The sequence below is a fragment of the Fundulus heteroclitus genome, unplaced genomic scaffold, assembly GCF_011125445.2.
Source record: "Fundulus heteroclitus isolate FHET01 unplaced genomic scaffold, MU-UCD_Fhet_4.1 scaffold_56, whole genome shotgun sequence".
Lineage (NCBI taxonomy): Eukaryota > Metazoa > Chordata > Actinopteri > Cyprinodontiformes > Fundulidae > Fundulus > Fundulus heteroclitus.
The window spans coordinates 353,522-370,390 of NW_023396989.1; the positions used below are offsets into that span (position 1 = coordinate 353,522).

The following is a 16,869-nucleotide window of genomic DNA, read 5'->3' on the forward strand; positions in this document are numbered from 1 at the left end:
GTCTGTGTCTCATTTCCCACACCTGGTCACGTGATCACCTGGTCATGTGACCCACACCAGAGGACAACCCGGATGGTTGTCAGCAACGGAGCAGCGCAGGATAAACGGGAACAGATGCCGCCATTTTGTAGTTTTCTCTCTGTGCGCCTACACTGTAATGCAAGTCAAAAGAACTACACGCCCCAGAGGATCAGAGAAACGATCAGCCTCGGTGCTCAGTGACAGTGTGACGTGTCTCTACGGGTTATTATGGTCTGTTGTCCTGCAACAGGCAGGGACCGGGCAGCTGGGGCCCCAGCTGTGCTATCCTGGTTTTCTGCTCCGTAGGTTAGGGTTACTGTATGTGGATCGAGGCAATAAGAGCCTCCCTAAAACACTCCCTAAAACACAACAGATCTTTCTGTTGCTACTTGAAAGGAGACTTCAGAACCCAAAGTAGTCTAAGAATGAGATCAAATTAATTTCCTAAAGATTAATTAATAGAGCAGGAGCCATTTTACTAACCTGACCCTAGCCAGATGTATTTCGCTCCGCCTAGCTCCACTCATACATCTGGGACCTCTCTATAGGAATTGCCTTTATTGAAGGCTGGGCCTTATCAAAAATCCTTGCATATGATTGGATAAGCCACTTGTCTGTCATCTTTATCGACGTGCTATTTCAACCACTCACACCGAAGCTAACTTGTGACGCTGATGAGAGCGACGCAGGAAAAAAACAAAACTTTTTTTTTTTTTATGTGTTTGCGGCTCTAGTGGCACGAGTTTTATTGACAGTGAGCTGACAGGTAGAGGGTGGAAGACAGGCGACAAAGCGCCACGGGGCGGAGTCGATCCCGGGCCGAACACGTCGAGGACTAAAGGCCTACTAATATGGTTAGCGCTAACCGCGTCCGCCACAGGCGCTGCGTCCGCCGCGGCCGCGCCCCGGAAAACAAAACTTGCCAAATCCGGTTGGGAGAAGGGTAAAAACATTGTTTCCACCAACAAAAGCCTTCAGGGCTGTTCTCTGATATTCTTTTAATGAAACAATATTAGGTAAATTGGACAACACGGAAGAAATAGCAGCATCAATGCTAACGCTTGCTTTCTCGATGCGAGCCACCATTGTCTAAATCAGTCTCACGGTCGCTTCTCCACTACGTCACATCTATGAAACTCCAGCCCTGCATCCTGATTGGCTGGACAATAAAATTGGTTGGAGAAATCACTCTCTATGGGAGATGTCCCAGATGGATGTGAGTGAAGCTAGGCAGAGCTAGGCGGAGTGATATCAATCTGGCTAGGGTCAGGTTACCATTTTACTCCCGTCAACCTCTAATCCACACAACCAGGAAGTATGCGTCACAAACCCGGCCTCAGGACCACCAGTGGGGCGAGAAGAAGCTCGCTCCAGTAGCCTAAGCCTATAGCAGCATAACTATAGAGGTAGCTCAGGGTAACATGAGCCACTCTGACTAGAAGCTTTGTCACAAAGGAAAGTTTTAAGATTAGTCTTAAAAGTAGACGGGGTGTCTGCCTCACGGACCAAAACTGGGAGTTGGTTCCACAGGAGAGGAGCCTGATAGCTAAAGGATCTGCCTCCCATTCTACTTTTAGAGACTCTAGGAACCACCAGCAGACCTGCAGTCTGAGAGCGAAGTGCTCTGTTAGGAACATACGGGGTAATCAGAGCTCTGATATATGATGGAGCTTGATTATTAAGGGCTTTATACGTTAGAAGGAGAATTTTAAATTCTATTCTTGATTTAACAGGAAGCCAATGAAGGGAAGCTAAAACAGGAGAAATATGATCCCTCTGGTTGATTTTCATCAGAACTCTTGCTGCAGCATTTTGGATCAGCTGAAGGCTTTGAACTGCATTTTGTGGACTTCCTGATAGTAAAGAATTACAATAGTCCAGCCTTGAAGTAAAAAATGCATGGACTAGTTTTTCAGCATCACTCCTGGACAGAATGTTTCTAATTTTGGCGATATTCCGGAGGTGAAAAAAGGAAACTCTGGAAACCTGTTTAATATGGGATTTAAATGACATGTCTTGGTCAAAAATAACACCAACATTTTTAACTTTATTACCAGAGGCCAGGTTAATGCCATCCAGATTAAGTTATTGGTTAAGAAGTTTATTTTTTGAGGACTCTGGTCCAAAGATTACAACTTCTGTCTCGTCAGAATTTAAATGCAGGTAATTTAAAGTCATCCAGCTTTTGATGTCATCAAGACATGACTGCAGTCGAAGTAACTGATTGGAATCATCAGGATTTATGGATAAATATAGCTGAGTATCATCAGCATAACAGTGGAAATTAATCCCATGCTGTCTGATAATTTTGCCTATCGGAAGCATATATATAGTAAATAGAATTGGTCCAAGGACTGAACCCTGTGGTACTCCACAAGTGACCCTAGAGTTTGAGGAAGATTTATTATTAACATGAACAAACTGGAATCTGTCTGACAGATAAGATTTAAACCAGCCTAATGCTTTTCCCTTAATCCCTACAGTATGCTCAAGTCTTTGTAGGAGAATATTGTGATCAACTGTATCAAATGCAGCAATGAGATCTAACAGGACAAGTATAGACACAAGTCCATTATCTGAGGCCATGAGAATATCATTGGTGACCTTCACCAGAGCTGTTTCAGTGCTATGATGAGCTCTGAAGCCTGACTGAAACTCCTCAAGTAGGTCATTACTTTGTAAATGTTCACATAGTTGATTAGCAACTACTTTCTCAAGAATTTTAGATAAGAAAAGAAGATTAGATATAGGTCTGTAATTTACTAACTCATCTTGATCAAGAGAAGGTTTCTTAAGTAAAGGTTTAATAACAGCTACTTTAAAAGCCTGTGGTACATATCAATTTACTAAGGATAGATTAATCATGTCTAAAATAGGACCACTGATCAGAGGGAATATGTCCTTAAACAACTTGGTTGGGATTGGGTCTAACATACAGGTAGAAGGTTTAGATGAAGCTAAAATTTTAGATAGCTCAGAAAGCTCTACTGCTTCTAAACAGTTCAGACACTGCGCAGGTTCTAAAGATTCCTCCAATGCTGCCTCACTTACTGAGGACGAGGCAATCATGTTTGGGAGGATGCCAATTATTTTATTTTTAATGGAATCAATTTTATTTATGAAGAATCCCATAAAATCATTACTGCTAAGAGCTAAGGGAATGGATGGATCAACAGAGCTGTGGCTCTGGGTAAATTTAGCAGCTGTTCTGAAGAGAAATCTAGGATTATTTTTATTCTCCTCAATCAATGATGAAAAATATGCTGCTCTAACTCTGCGGAGGGTCTTGTTATACAACAACAGACTGTCCCTCCAGATTAGGTAGGATTCCTCTTGGTGTGTAGAGCGCCATTTTCTCTCCAATTTCCTAACATTGTGCTTCAAGGAACGCAGCTCTGAATTAAACCAAGGAGCCAGCTTCCTGTGAATAATCACCTTCTTTTTCAAGGGAGCTACATTGTCTAATGCAGAACGCAATGACGAAGTCATACCGTTTACAAAGACATCTATTTGTGAATTGGAAGAAACAACATTGCTGCCATCTACAGGGCATTTCTGCAATACGGAGGATATTAAAAAGGGGACAGACTCTTTAAGTTTTGATACAGCATTATCCGATAAAGATCTACTATAATGGAACCCTCTTTTGGGGGTGGAGAATTCAGTTAGATTAAACTCAAATGTTATTAAAAAATGATCAGACAGGACAGGGTTGTGAGAGAATACTGTTAATTCTTCACAATCAATGCCATATGTCAGCACAAGGTCTAAAGTATGGAGCCAAGAGTGCGTCGGTTTATGCACATTTTGAGCAAAACCAATTGAATCTAGGATAGTTTTAAAGGCTACACTAAGGTTATCACATTCAGTGTCAACATGGATGTTAAAATCACCCACTATAATAGCCTTATCAGTATTTAACACCAAATCAGATAAGAAATCTGACAACTCATCCAAAAACTGAGTGTAAGGGCCTGGTGGACGATACAAAACAACAAACAGAAGAGGTTTTATTGCTTTGCAGTTTGGATGAGGGAAACTGAGGGTTAAATGTTCAAAAGAACTGTAGTTATTAATTGGCCTGGGACTAATTAGTAAATCAGACTGAAAAATAGTTGCCACTCCTCCTCCTCTTCCCACAGATCTGGGAATGTGGAAATTTGAATAATTGGAGGGAGAGACCTTATATTTAATAGACCACATTTAATTGTTTCATTTTTGGTTCTAGTTATTGATTTAAATTTTGGGGTCCACCAAGACTGCTTCTGATCTGTACCTGAACAGCTGCATGATGTCTCATGTTCTGTAAGCGGTTTTGGTTTTTAGATTCAGCTAAACAAACAGCAAAGAAAGGAAAAAGTGAGGAAAGGTTCAACCAAGCAGCAACATCAGCCTTCAAGCTCCTCGGTGCGACACCACCTCATCAGAAGAGGCGTTAACTTTGACCCGCTGGGTCCGATGTGTCCATATTGCTGGATTCTAGGCTCTATAACCCAATAGTCTGTTCATAGTCTGGTCACTTCCCGCATTGATTACTGTAATTCTCTTCTTTTCGGTCTTCCTCAAAAATCCATTCACAAGCTTCAGTCAGTACAAAACTCAGCAGCTCGCATCATTTCTAGAACCCCCTCTTTTCATCACATCACCCCAGTCCTGCAGCAGCTCCACTGGCTACCTGTGAAATATAGAATTCAGTTCAAAATCCTCCTACTTACTTTTAAAGTTATTCATAATCTCTCCCCTCCATACCTTTCTGATTTACTTCAAATTTCTACTCCCTCCCGCATTCTTAGATCCTCTTCTACCACTCACTTAGTTGTTCCTTCAGCCCGTCTTAAAACCATGGGGAGCAGAGCTTTTTCACATTCTGCGCCCACACTCTGGAATTCTCTCCCCCCTGACATCTGCAATACCGAGTCTTTACCCGTGTTCAAATCCAAACTCAAAACCCACATGTTCAAGATTGCCTTTTCATTATGATTTTATATCACTTTCCTCTGTGTAATTTGTGTTGTTTCTTTTAATTATGACGACTGCTTTTACCATTTATTGTTTTTACATGTACAGTGACCTTGAGTGTTTTGAAAGGCGCTTGAAATAAAATGTATTATTATTATTATTATTAATATGTGGTTGGATGGAGTCACGCTGCAGCTGGGCTGCAAACAACCAGACCTCTGAGGTCATTGATCAGATGCTTTAGAAGTGAGTTTGGAGGACCAGGATATGATGTTAGAGAACCAGTATTAGTGAACTAGAACGTCTATGCGGGTCCCTCTCCCTCTGGAAGGGACGCAGGGTTAGAACCAGCAGGTTTTCAACCCTAAAAAAAGTCAAAAATACGTCTTCATTCAGGAATTTATCCTCGATGATCTATTCCCAAAATGCCTCAAAATCTGTTTTCCTTTCTACCTACAAAGTTTAAAACTGCCTAATTTCCATGAATCAAAGCTTCTCTCCTGGACTTAACTTCTGAGCCCAGTTTCCACAACAGAGACTTCTGATCCAAACATAAATCTTTGTTTTAGTCTGAGGGATCAGTTTAGTTTAGCAGCTCTTCGTCTCTGATGAGGTCCTAATGTCTGGAGAAGTCTGGCTCTCGCTCCGATACGCGTTTGATGCTTCTTAGACCCTCGACCTGACGGAGCCTCGCCTGGACCCAGGGACAGAAATGCTGTCCGGATCCGTTTTTGCAGTGAAAAGAGCAACACCAGCTGTGAGGTTCATGACTCTCTTCAGAAGGACATGTTCTCTGGTCCAGAACCTCCAGAACCGGAGCAGAATCTTCTGCTTCAGGCTGCAGGCTTTTCCTGCAGACATCAACAGTTTATTATTATTATTATTATTCCTTTATTTAACCAGGAAAAAGTCCCATTGAGATTAACAATCTCTTTTTCAAGGGAGTCCTGGCCAAGATAGTGGCAAAAGATTACATTACAGTTTACAATAACATCTATCTAAATTAGAATTTCATAAAACAGTTACAAACCATAGATCTCATTTCCAAACTTTTGAACAATCTCTTGTTGTGTCTCTGCTCTGTCTTCTGTAACCCCAGTCGGTCGAGGCAGATGACCGTTCATACTGAGCCCGGTTCTGCTAGAGGTTTTCCTTCCCGTTTATGGGGAGTTTTTCTTCCCACTGTTGCTTCATGCCTGCTCAGTATGAGGGATTGCTGCAAAGCCATGTACAATGCAGACGACTGTCCCTGTGGCTCTACGCTTCTCCAGGAGTGAATGCTGCTTGTCGGGACTTTGATGCAATCAACTGGTTTCCTTATATAGGACATTTTTGACCAATCTGTATAATCTGACCCAATCTGTATAATATGATTGAACTTGACTTTGTAAAGTGCCTCGAGACGACATGTTTCATGAATTGGCGCTATATAAATAAAATAAAATTGAATTGAATTAAACCACAGGTAGTAATCCGTGGTGTCAGACCCAGAACCAGATCTTCCCTGGTTTGAGGGTGATACTGTTCCTTCCTCGGTTTAAGACCCTTTTAGAACATCAGAGCAGAACCGTCAGAGTTCTCTGAGACCAGGGAACGCTCTGTGCTCTGTGTCACACGATGAAACCAGACAGTTTGGAAAAAGTGCATTTATTTTATTTCTCCTCCGGCTGACTGCAGGTCCGACACTGACTCCTCCCTCAGGGCTAGAGAAGCCCCGCCCCCTGCACATCTACAGACCCCGCCCACATTAACAAACAGGAAGCCGTCAGCGACTTAAAAACGTCCGTCAAATAAAAACCAACAGCTGATAAAAACCAAAACACTTGTAACAAAATGCTGTTGACTCCGCCCACTGGAGACGTCACTGCCTCTCATTGGTCTGCCCGGATGATTGGCAGGTGAGGGGGCGTGGCCTGCACAGACTGTCCTCATCAATGAGGGGCGGGGCTAATCTGAGTCCAGGTCACTGGATTCATCAGAGGAAGATTGCTCGTCATCATCCTCTTCATCGTCATCATTCTGAGGACAGAAACAGGAAGTGCTTAAAGGGTCACCATGGCAACCACGGTGTTTATGTAATACCAGCCAGTTTGACGTTAAACAACGGACATTAAAAACGGCCCTTCTTTATTTTCCACAACGTTCATCTGAAAAGATCCCGACTACTGCAGCTAAGTCAAAGAATCTTCTCTGATGCGCTTGACCAATCATAAGGTGGGTCCACTCAGGTCCCAGCCTATGATTGGTCGGCGGGTCACACATGGGACCCAATGGGCTGTAAGCATTACAGAAGGCCTGGTGGCAGCGGGTTCGGCTCTGTTTCAACCTTAGATCTTTAAACCCAAAATAATGTCACCTCGTCTTCGTCCTCGCTGTCGGTGCTTCCCGATGTTTCGTCATCTTCATCAGAGTCCGAGGACTCGCTCTTCTCCTCATCTTCGTCTGAGTCCGACATGTCCTGCTGAAGATCCCACAGACACACAAACCTGGTCACTTGCAGTCAGAGCGTACAGGTGGTTAAGGGGGGGGGCTGTTTTACCTTGGCGCGGTACGCCATCGCCCTCTTCCCCACGCTCACCCCTGGAGTCACCGCTCTGGACCCCCCCGCCTTCCCCTTGGCCGTCACGCGGACTTTGGCCACAGGGCTGCTGGTGGCTTTGGAGGTGCTGCGGCGTTTCTGCCAGACAGGAAGAGGTTGAGAACCAGCAGGCGAGATACAAGCTAACCTCAGTCCTAGAGGACAGCGCCCCCTGCAGGAAGCGGATCAGAACCAAGGCGGACGTACCGAGGACGAGAACTCTTTGTAGACGGCTCGGTCCTGCGGCGACAGCGACTGAAGAGCAGGAGAAAGGTGTTAGAAGGACAGCAGGGAGCTGAGCTGTGATTGGTCAGGTTCAGGAGACCGGCTCACCTTGACCCAGGCCTCCAGCTCCGCCTTGTACTCCACCTGCTGCTCCTCCACCAGCTTTTTATACTTGTCCTTCTGACTCTGGCTCAGCTTCTGCCATCGTTTGCCGATCTCCACCATACGTTCCTTCAGGCTGAAGTGGTTCAGCTCGCCATTGGTCAGCAGCTCCTGGGAGAACATCTGGTACCCACTCCTGGGGGTCAAAGTCCAGGAGGAGCCTTCTTTAAGTCATAGTGGGTTGCTTTTCTACCCAATAAAATCTGTCCGTGTGGAAACCTCAGGGATCTGTTTAAACTGAGCAGTTCTAAACAGTTCTTGATCCTTCCTGATAAGCAGCAGAGTAACAAGTTTAAACTCACACTGGAGGTTTCTTCGGTTCCCCATCAAACTTGGGCTTCCTCTGGCCTGTGGCTGGTGTTCTCATCTCCAACAGCTCCCTCTGCAGGAGATCAAGAGTCAGTGCATCAGGCTCCCACTCATCACACAACAGAGAGGAAGAAGGAAGTGATAAATTCACACAGTCATGTTCCAGTGGGAGGGGCCTAAGAGAAAAAGAGGGCTGGACAGGCACCCCCTACAGGGGAAGGAGCAATGGTACAGGGGGAGGAGTCATGTTACAGGGGGAGGAGCCATGGTACAGGGGGAGGAGTCATGTTACAGGGGGAGGAGTCATGTTACAGGGGGAGGAGCCATGGTACAGGGGGAGGAGTCATGTTACAGGGGGAGGAGCCATTTTACAGGGGGAGGAGCCATTTTACAGGGGAGGAGTCATGTTACAGGGGGAGGAGCCATGTTACAGGGGGAGGAGTCATGGTACAGGAGGAGGAGCCATGTTATAGGGGGAGGAGTTATGTTACTGGGGGAGGTGTTATGTTACAGGGGGAGGAGTTAGAAGGAGAAACTTTTTGTGTTGAAGTGATCTTTTGTTTTTCGTCCGTCCGTCTTCTTCCGCTTATCCGGGGTCGGGTCGCGGGGGCAGCAGCTTCAGTAGGGAGGCCCAGACGTCCCTCTCCCCAGCCACCTGGGCCAGCTCCTCAGGAGGAATCCCAAGGCGTTCCCAGCAGAGAGACATAGTCCCTCCAGCGTGTCCTGGGTCTTCCCCTGGGCCTCCTCCCGGTGGGACGTGCCCGGAACACCTCTCCAGGGAGGCGTCCAGGAGGCATCCTGACCAGATGCCCGAGCCACCTCAACTGGCTCCTCTGGACGTGGAGGAGCAGCGGCTCTACTCTGAGTCCTCCCCGGATGACTGAGCTCCTCACCCTATCTCTAAGGGAGAGCCCAGACACACTACGGAGAAAACTCATTTCAGCCGCTTGTATCCGGGATCTCGTTCTTTCGGTCACGACCCAAAGCTCATGACCATAGATGAGGGTAGGAACGTAGATCGACCGGTAAATCGAGAGCTTCGCCTTTTGGCTCAGCTCTCTCTTCGAATAGCAGAGACGCAATCCACCAAAACGGTGACCTTAGAGGTTTGTTTTTCGCCTTTGACCCATAATTTGAAGTTTTTGTGTTGTGTTGTGGCGGTGGGTGGGGTCAGTGTGGGGGGGTGGCTCACTGACCACAGGTCGGTACTGAACCTCGTAACGCTTCTGGTCCTCTGCTGCCTTCTTAATCCATGGAATCTTCTCCTTCTTCTCCATAGACCTCCAGGCTGCCTCCATTGCCACCTGCGCCTTCCTGCGGTCACTCTGGAAGCCAGGTCACATGACCAGTTTAGCACGGGAAGCCCCGAATGCCCCCCCCCCCACGCAGCTGTTAGGGGACTCACTCTGTACTTGGCCAAGTAGTCTCCAACCACGCTATGCTGCCACATCTCTTCAGCAGTTTTTGGTGTTTCTGGAAGCTTCACCATCTTCCTCCCGTCCCGTCTGTCTTTGGGCGGTGCAGCCGCCACCCACGCCTCTGGCTCCGCCTCCCGACTGCGTTCCTGAGACAACAGAGAACCTCTGCTCCGTCAGAACCTCTCTTTAATGGCCCACTTCTGATGTAGAAACAGAACAAGGTTGTACCTTCACTGATGGAGACTTGGCTCTGTGTGGAGCCACGCCCACATTCAGCTTGGCCCCGCCCATTTTCTCCTCTGATAGGACTCGTTCTCGTTCCTCCTCAGGAAGGCTCTGGAACGCAATGACACATTGGAAATGTGAACATTTGGTTGTGACAGCAGGTCTGATTCCCTGGGGCCCGCCGTCTAGCAGGTCCTGACCCAACACATGATCAGGACCTGCTAGACGGCGACCAGAACCCAGCAGGACGTCACCGTTGCCCACCCACTTCCTTCTTCAAACAACATGCAGCGTGTTGGCCCTGAGAACCCGGCTGGGGGACCGCTGGTTAACAGTAAACATCTGGATCATTAGGGAGGCGGCCTCACCTCCAGGAAGCGCTGCAGGTCTACGTCGTACTGCTTCTTCTTCTGCAGACAGAAAGCAGCGTCAGCTGGAGAAGGGCAACCGTAGCGTTGATGGGGCGATACGAACCTGCTCGCAGCGTTTCTGGAACATGTCCTTCTCTTTCTGCGTCAGCATCTTCCACTGCTTGCTGCAGAGCACCATGCGCTCGGTGCTGGGGACGTCCTTCATGTTGACCATCAGCTCGGCGCAGTACAGCGAGTAGCCGTTCCTACCGAGAACACAGAGGTTAAACCGCGGTGGACGAGCGGGAGCAGCGCAGGCTTCCAGGGATCCTGACGGGCAGAACGGCGCAGACTCACGGCGGGGGCTTGGTTGGCCGTCCGTCAAACTTGTCCTTCAGCTGTCTCTCGGCCTTGGTGAGGACGGAGCGCACGTGGTCGTCAGAGTTAGCGTCTGGGTGGGCTTCATGGTAAACTCTCATACTGCCCTACAACACAGAGTCCAGACGTCAAACTCTGGACACGTCCTCCAGAACCTCCTCTGCCCCTCCAGCCACCTCCACGGACCAGAGGAGCCCCGGGGGGGGGGGGGGGGGGGGGCACTGCTTGGGTTGTACCTCATAGTCTTTCTGGAGCTCCAGGGCCTTGCTGATCCACTTCAGTCTCCTCTTGTCAGACAGCTGGGACCACTGCCTCCTCAGCGCCTCCTTCAGCTCCTTCTGACTCACCTGTGGACACAGAGACGGATCAGCGGCTCCTCCTCCCAGGAGACGGACGCCGTTTGGAGCAGGAGAGCCGCTCTTACGTCTGGGTGCAGCTTCATGTAGGCCTTCTTCTCGTGGTTGTACCACAGCTGTTGGGGTGTTTTGGGTTTCTCTGGCAGGTCCGACTTCTTCCTCTCCTCCATGAGCTCCGGGTGGTCCTCCCTGCAGGTGGCCTGGCATTAGAGCGGCTTCGTGCCGACAGCCGAGGCCTTAGTTAAACCAAGGAACTCACCTGAACCGAGCCATGTTCTTCTCAAAGTCCTCCTTCTCCCGCTGGAACTCTGTGATGTACTTTTGCTGCAAGAAAAGCAAAGACAGGGTGAGCAACGTTTCAGGAGCTGATGGTCTGAGACTCTGGAGCCGGTCCAGACCTTCTTCTTGTCAGGCAGCTCCTTGTACTTCTTGGACAGGATCTTGGTCAGGTCCAGGTTGCTCATCTCTGGGTGGATTTTGGCGTATTTAGCGCGTTTCTCCATGAAGAACCGGAAGTATGGAGTCAGAGGCTTTTTGGGGAAGTCCGGATGAGTCTGGACAGGAGAGAGGACATGGAGGCCGCTGCGCTTGCTGAACCTCGTTCAGGACAGGTGTGGTCCACTCACCTTCAGCTTCTTGCCTTTGTACGGGTTCTTCACAAACTCAATGGCATCCACGATGAGCTCCGTCATGGTTCTGTACTTCCGGACCTGACAAAGGCAACGATAAAGGTGAAGCTTGGGCCGACGGCGGAGCGGCGTCTGCTGAAGCCTTCTCTGCCCCGTGACGGCGGCCGTACCTCAGACGACACCTTCTGCCACTTCTGGCGGCACATGTCTCCGGTGAAGCTGCCGAAGCAGACTTTGTCCCAGTCGAAGTGCGACTCGGTGGTTTTATACTTCATGGCGTCTGCGTCCGGCAGCAGGCTGCGGATCCTCTCCAGCAGAGTCAGGCAGTCCTCCTTACTCCAGTCATCTGCACACCCACAGCAGGACACCATCATGCCCTGCTTCCCTGCACAGGTGAGTCCAACCTGGACAAGGCAGTGTAGCCAGGTGTGGTGGGCGCTTACCTGTCAGGCGTTTACCTGCTTCAGCCTTGATCCTGGCGCTCTGAGCCGCAGAGACGCTGCTGCTGCCGTTCATCCTGCAGCGACTGATGGAGGAGACCCCCCCACCTGCTCCTCTGCAAACACAGGGTCAGCACAGCGTCACAGGTGGTCACACCTGGCAGACAGGTGGTCACACCTGGCAGACAGGTAATCACAGCTCGCATACAGGTAATTACGCCTCGCATACAGGTGGTCACGCCTCGCATACAGGTGGTCACGCTTCACATACAGGTGATCACTACTCACATACAGGTGGTCACGCTTCACATACAGGTAATCACACCTCGCATACAGGTGGTCACGCTTCACATACAGGTGATCACTACTCACATACAGGTGGTCACGCTTCACATACAGGTAATCACACCTCGCATACAGGTGGTCACGCTTCACATACAGGTGGTCACTACTCGCATACAGGTGGTCACACCTGGCAGACAGGTGATCACTACTCGCATACAGGTGGTCACGCCTCGCATACAGGTGATCACTACTCGCATACAGGTGATCACACCTCGCATACAGGTGGTCACTACTCACATACAGGTGATCACTACTCGCATACAGGTGATCACGCCTCGCATACAGGTGATCACTACTCGCATACAGGTGGTCACACCTGGCAGACAGGTGGTCACTACTCGCATACAGGAGGTCACACCTGGCAGACAGGTGGTCACACCTGGCAGACAGGTGATCACTACTCGCATACAGGTGATCACACCTCGCATACAGGTGGTCACTACTCACATACAGGTGATCACTACTCGCATACAGGTGATCACGCCTCGCATACAGGTGATCACTACTCGCATACAGGTGGTCACACCTGGCAGACAGGTGGTCACTACTCGCATACAGGAGGTCACACCTGGCAGACAGGTGGTCACACCTGGCAGACAGGTGATCACTACTCGCATACAGGTGATCACGCCTCGCATACAGGTGGTCACTACTCACATACAGGTGATCACTACTCGCATACAGGTGGTCACACCTGGCAGACAGGTGGTCACTACTCGCATACAGGTGATCACGCCTGGCAGACAGGTGGTCACACCTGGCAGACAGGTGGTCACACCTGGCAGACAGGTGATCACTACTCGCATACAGGTGATCACACCTCGCATACAGGTGGTCACTACTCACATACAGGTGATCACTACTCGCATACAGGTGATCACGCCTCGCATACAGGTGATCACTACTCGCATACAGGTGGTCACACCTGGCAGACAGGTGGTCACTACTCGCATACAGGAGGTCACACCTGGCAGACAGGTGGTCACACCTGGCAGACAGGTGATCACTACTCGCATACAGGTGATCACGCCTCGCATACAGGTGGTCACTACTCACATACAGGTGATCACTACTCGCATACAGGTGGTCACACCTGGCAGACAGGTGGTCACTACTCGCATACAGGTGATCACGCCTGGCAGACAGGTGGTCACACCTGGCAGACAGGTGGTCACTACTCGCATACAGGTGATCACGCCTGGCAGACAGGTGGTCACACCTGGCAGACAGGTGATCCAGGTGTCCTTCTTTAACCTGAGTTTGTATTTCATGGGCTCAGCCTCTTCTGTAATAACTAGGAACGCATCTGATCTGGTTCCAGCTCACTAAACTAAATGTTTGGATATGAAACAAGCAGAACGTAGAGAAGCTTTTGGACCAGAACTTCCCAGGAGCTCCAGAGTCCTGAGAAGTTCTGGTCCCCCACTGCTGGCCGGCAGGGGGCAGCAGAGAGCGGCTGTCTGGCAGCAGCTGCAGCAGCCGGACGCGGCGCTCAGAACCGGGCCGCTGCCGTTTGGGTTTGCCAGGAACCAGCGGGACTTTCTGCAGAACTGGGCCCAGCTGTGCGCGCGGTTCTGGAGTGCGCGCCCCACCGAGCTGTGGGGCCCATCAGGGGCCCATCAGGGGCCCGTCAGGGCCGCCCGGGGCCCCGCGGACTGAGCGGGCCGCCTGGCTGCAGCTGCCCCGGTAATGGCGTCTCTCCTCCGGCAGGAGTCAGCACGTAGCTTCCGCTGGCAGGCGCTGCGGAATGGTTCTAAATCCAGAGTAAAACGGTCAAACCGGGGAGATTAAACGGTGGAAACGGGTTAATTGCTGCAGAACCGCCGGTTCCGAGGCGCGCAGCCCGTAATCCTCTTACTGCTGAAAGGCGCAGAAACGCTGGAAATGAGCTGCAATGGTGGAAAAATGACCTGGAAACACGGATTCTGCAGCCTTCCCGGCACCGTGGACCGGGCCGTCGGAACCGGGAGCTGGGTTTGGGCTGCACCGGGACGGGTCGTCATCGCTCCCCCAGAAAGCCTCACTGCGAAGCCGCCATGAATGCTCCGAGGACTCGGGGGAAAGCGAGCAGAAAACCCCGGGAATCCGTGGAAAAGGCCGACCCCCCCACTTACCTGCTGGTTCTGTTGGACTCCCGGGTCGGTCCCGAACAGCACCGCGTCGGTTCGGCGGGTTTAGAGCTATTCCAAGTGCCTGTTTTTCCCCCGCAAACCCCGGGGAGTCAGCTCGAAACGGATCCGACAAAAGGAGCGTCTGGCTCGGTATGAAACTCCGCCCCGCGCCGCAGGGGGAGGACCTCCGGGGGAAAACATGAGACAAAGGCGGAGGATGAAACCAGAGCCGCGGGCAGCGCCGTGACGGAGCCCCGCTGCTGGCCGAGCCCCGCTCCACGCTCCCGCTGCCGGGTTCTGGTCCCGGTCCGCTCCCGGAGCCGAGGAGCCCACCGTGCCGGGGCCAGGCGGGGACGCGCGGCGGCTCCAGAGGCCGCGTCCCCGGCGCCCTGCGCGGCGGGGACGCGGAGGAGCCCCGCGCGGAGGACCGGCGTGTCGGCGGCAGCCTGGCCGCCCGGAGGACACCGAGCCCGGGCAGAGCAGTCCTGCAGGGACCGCGGAGCGGGACGACCGTGTGGACCGGCCTCGGAGGGAGGGTTCTACGGTACCGTCTGCTGAGGTTCTGCACGCAGGGAACACCCTGGGGTTCTAGGTTCTGCTCCTGAACAACGTGAGCAGAACCTTAATGGACCCAGTTGGGTCATTTTGCTCCGCGAGAACAGGTGGACCAGAACTCCATCCGAACATCTGGAACGTTCTCTGCCCGATGGTGCAGAACACACAGAACCTTGTTTTCCATCTAGTCCTCTTCTAAACCTGCTGGTCCAGCTAGAACCTCAGGTTCTGTTTGGTTCTGTCTATAATTTGAGGTTCTGTTTATAACATGAGGTTCTATTTGGTTCTGTTTATAACCTGAGGTTCTGTTTATAACATGAGGTTCTTTCTGGTTCTGTTTATAACATGAGGTTCTATTTGGTTCTGTTTATAACCTGAGGTTCTGTTTGGTTCTGTTTATAACCTGAGGTTCTGTTTATAACATGAGGTTCTTTCTGGTTCTGTTTATAACCTGAGGTTCTGTTTATAACATGAGGTTCTGTTTGGTTCTGTCTATAATTTGAGGTTCTGTTTATAACATGAGGTTCTTTCTGGTTCTGTTTATAACATGAGGTTCTGTTTATAACATGAGGTTCTATTTGGTTCTGTTTATAACCTGAGGTTCTGTTTATAACATGAGGTTCTTTCTGGTTCTGTTTATAACATGAGGTTCTGTTTGGTTCTGTTTATAACCTGCGGTTCTGTTTATAAGATGAGGTTCTGTTTATAACATGAGGTTCTGTTTGGTTCTGTTTATAACCTGAGGTTCTGTTTATAACCTGAGGTTCTTTCTGGTTCTGTTTATAACCTGAGGTTCTGTTTATAACATGAGGTTCTTTCTGGTTCTGTTTATAACATGAGGTTCTTTCTGGTTCTGTTTATAACCTGAGGTTCTGTTTATAACCTAAGGTTCTGTTTGGTTCTGTCTATAACTTAAGGTTCTGTTTGGTTCTGTCTATAACCTGAGTTTCTGCTGTTTATAACATGAGGTTCTTTCTGGTTCTGTTTATAACCTAAGGTTCTGTTTGGTTCTGTCTATAACCCAAGGTTCTGTTTGGTTCTGTCTATAACCCGAGGTTCTGTTTGGTTCTGTCTATAACCCGAGGTTCTTTCTGGTTCTGTTTATAACCTGAGATTCTGTTTATAACCTGAGGTTCTGTTTGGTTCTGTCTATAACCCGAGGTTCTGTTTGGTTCTGTCTATAACCCGAGGTTCTGTTTGGTTCTGTCTATAACCCGAGGTTCTGTTTGGTTCTGACTATAACATGAGGTTCTTTCTGGTTCTGTTTATAACCTGAGATTCTGTTTATAACCTGAGGTTCTGTTTGGTTCTGTCTATAACCCGAGGTTCTGTTTATAACATGAGGTTCTGTCTATAACCTGAGGTTCTGTTTGGTTCTGTTTATAACATGAGGTTCTTTCTGGTTCTGTCTATAACCTAAGGTTCTGTGGGTTCTCACATGCACAGCTGTGGACCAATAAATTCTGGTTCTGTAATCAACCCAGCAGTCTGTTTATTTCTAGCTGCTGCCCCCTGCTGGCCAGGAGGCCCATCTGGGTTCTCCACAGCAGAAGCAGCTCAGACAGAAGGAAGGAGAACCCGAGTTCTAGAAGAGAGAGAGGCTGCTCTAGAACCGGACTTCTAGAACCGGAGGTGCTGCTCCTGTCCAGGTGTGCTGGAGGTCCAGATCCAGGCTGACCATTACTGCTGGAGCTGGAAGAAGTTTATTTAAAAGCAGCTGAAGCTCTTTTAAAGTTCTGTCCTTTAAATGAAGCATAAGAAGACTTAAAGAACCAATGAACGCGGTTCCTCACTAGTGGCTTTAAAGG

The 16,869-nt window shown here is 49.5% G+C and overlaps 1 protein-coding gene and 1 long non-coding RNA gene across 5 annotated transcripts; one reads left to right on the plus strand and one right to left on the minus strand.

Annotated features, from left to right (window-relative positions):
- Positions 1-6,611: 6,611 nt before the first annotated feature.
- On the minus strand, positions 6,612-14,811 carry ubtfl (upstream binding transcription factor, like). Of its 4 annotated transcripts, none has more exons than XM_036132952.1 (20): positions 14,510-14,811; positions 12,069-12,166; positions 11,781-11,956; positions 11,608-11,691; positions 11,380-11,535; positions 11,241-11,305; positions 11,050-11,170; positions 10,862-10,972; positions 10,605-10,732; positions 10,372-10,513; positions 10,266-10,307; positions 9,901-10,008; positions 9,660-9,818; positions 9,451-9,579; positions 8,248-8,327; positions 7,892-8,081; positions 7,766-7,813; positions 7,520-7,657; positions 7,337-7,441; positions 6,612-6,999 (listed from the first exon to the last, which is right to left on the minus strand). In XM_036132952.1, the coding sequence occupies exons 2-20, from the start codon at positions 12,124-12,126 to the stop codon at positions 6,928-6,930; spliced, it is 2,112 nt and encodes a 703-aa protein (XP_035988845.1). In that variant the 5' UTR covers positions 12,127-12,166; positions 14,510-14,811; the 3' UTR covers positions 6,612-6,927. The 4 variants fall into 4 exon arrangements, with proteins under 4 accessions (XP_035988845.1, XP_035988844.1, XP_035988843.1 ...); XM_036132951.1 differs by having other exon boundaries at positions 7,337-7,438; positions 12,054-12,166; XM_036132950.1 differs by having other exon boundaries at positions 12,054-12,166.
- Positions 14,812-14,835: 24 nt separating this feature from the next.
- On the plus strand, positions 14,836-16,540 carry LOC118561111. The gene is made up of 2 exons (XR_004929765.1): positions 14,836-16,367; positions 16,406-16,540. It is a non-coding gene; the product is annotated as an uncharacterized LOC118561111 (long non-coding RNA).
- The last annotated feature ends 329 nt before the right edge of the window (positions 16,541-16,869 follow it).

What these genes read in the sequence shown, in the direction of transcription:
- ubtfl (XM_036132950.1), bottom strand. Translation starts at nt 12,126, where the DNA reads ATGAACGGCAGCAGCAGCGTCTCTGCGGCTCAGAGCGCCAGGATCAAG. An exon ending in CCAAGTCTCCATCAGTGAAG is followed by an intron (nt 9,819 to 9,900) that starts GTACAACCTTGT and finishes CTGTTGTCTCAG; the next exon opens with GAACGCAGTCGGGAGGCGGA. An exon ending in ACTACTTGGCCAAGTACAGA is followed by an intron (nt 9,580 to 9,659) that starts GTGAGTCCCCTA and finishes CCTGGCTTCCAG; the next exon opens with AGTGACCGCAGGAAGGCGCA.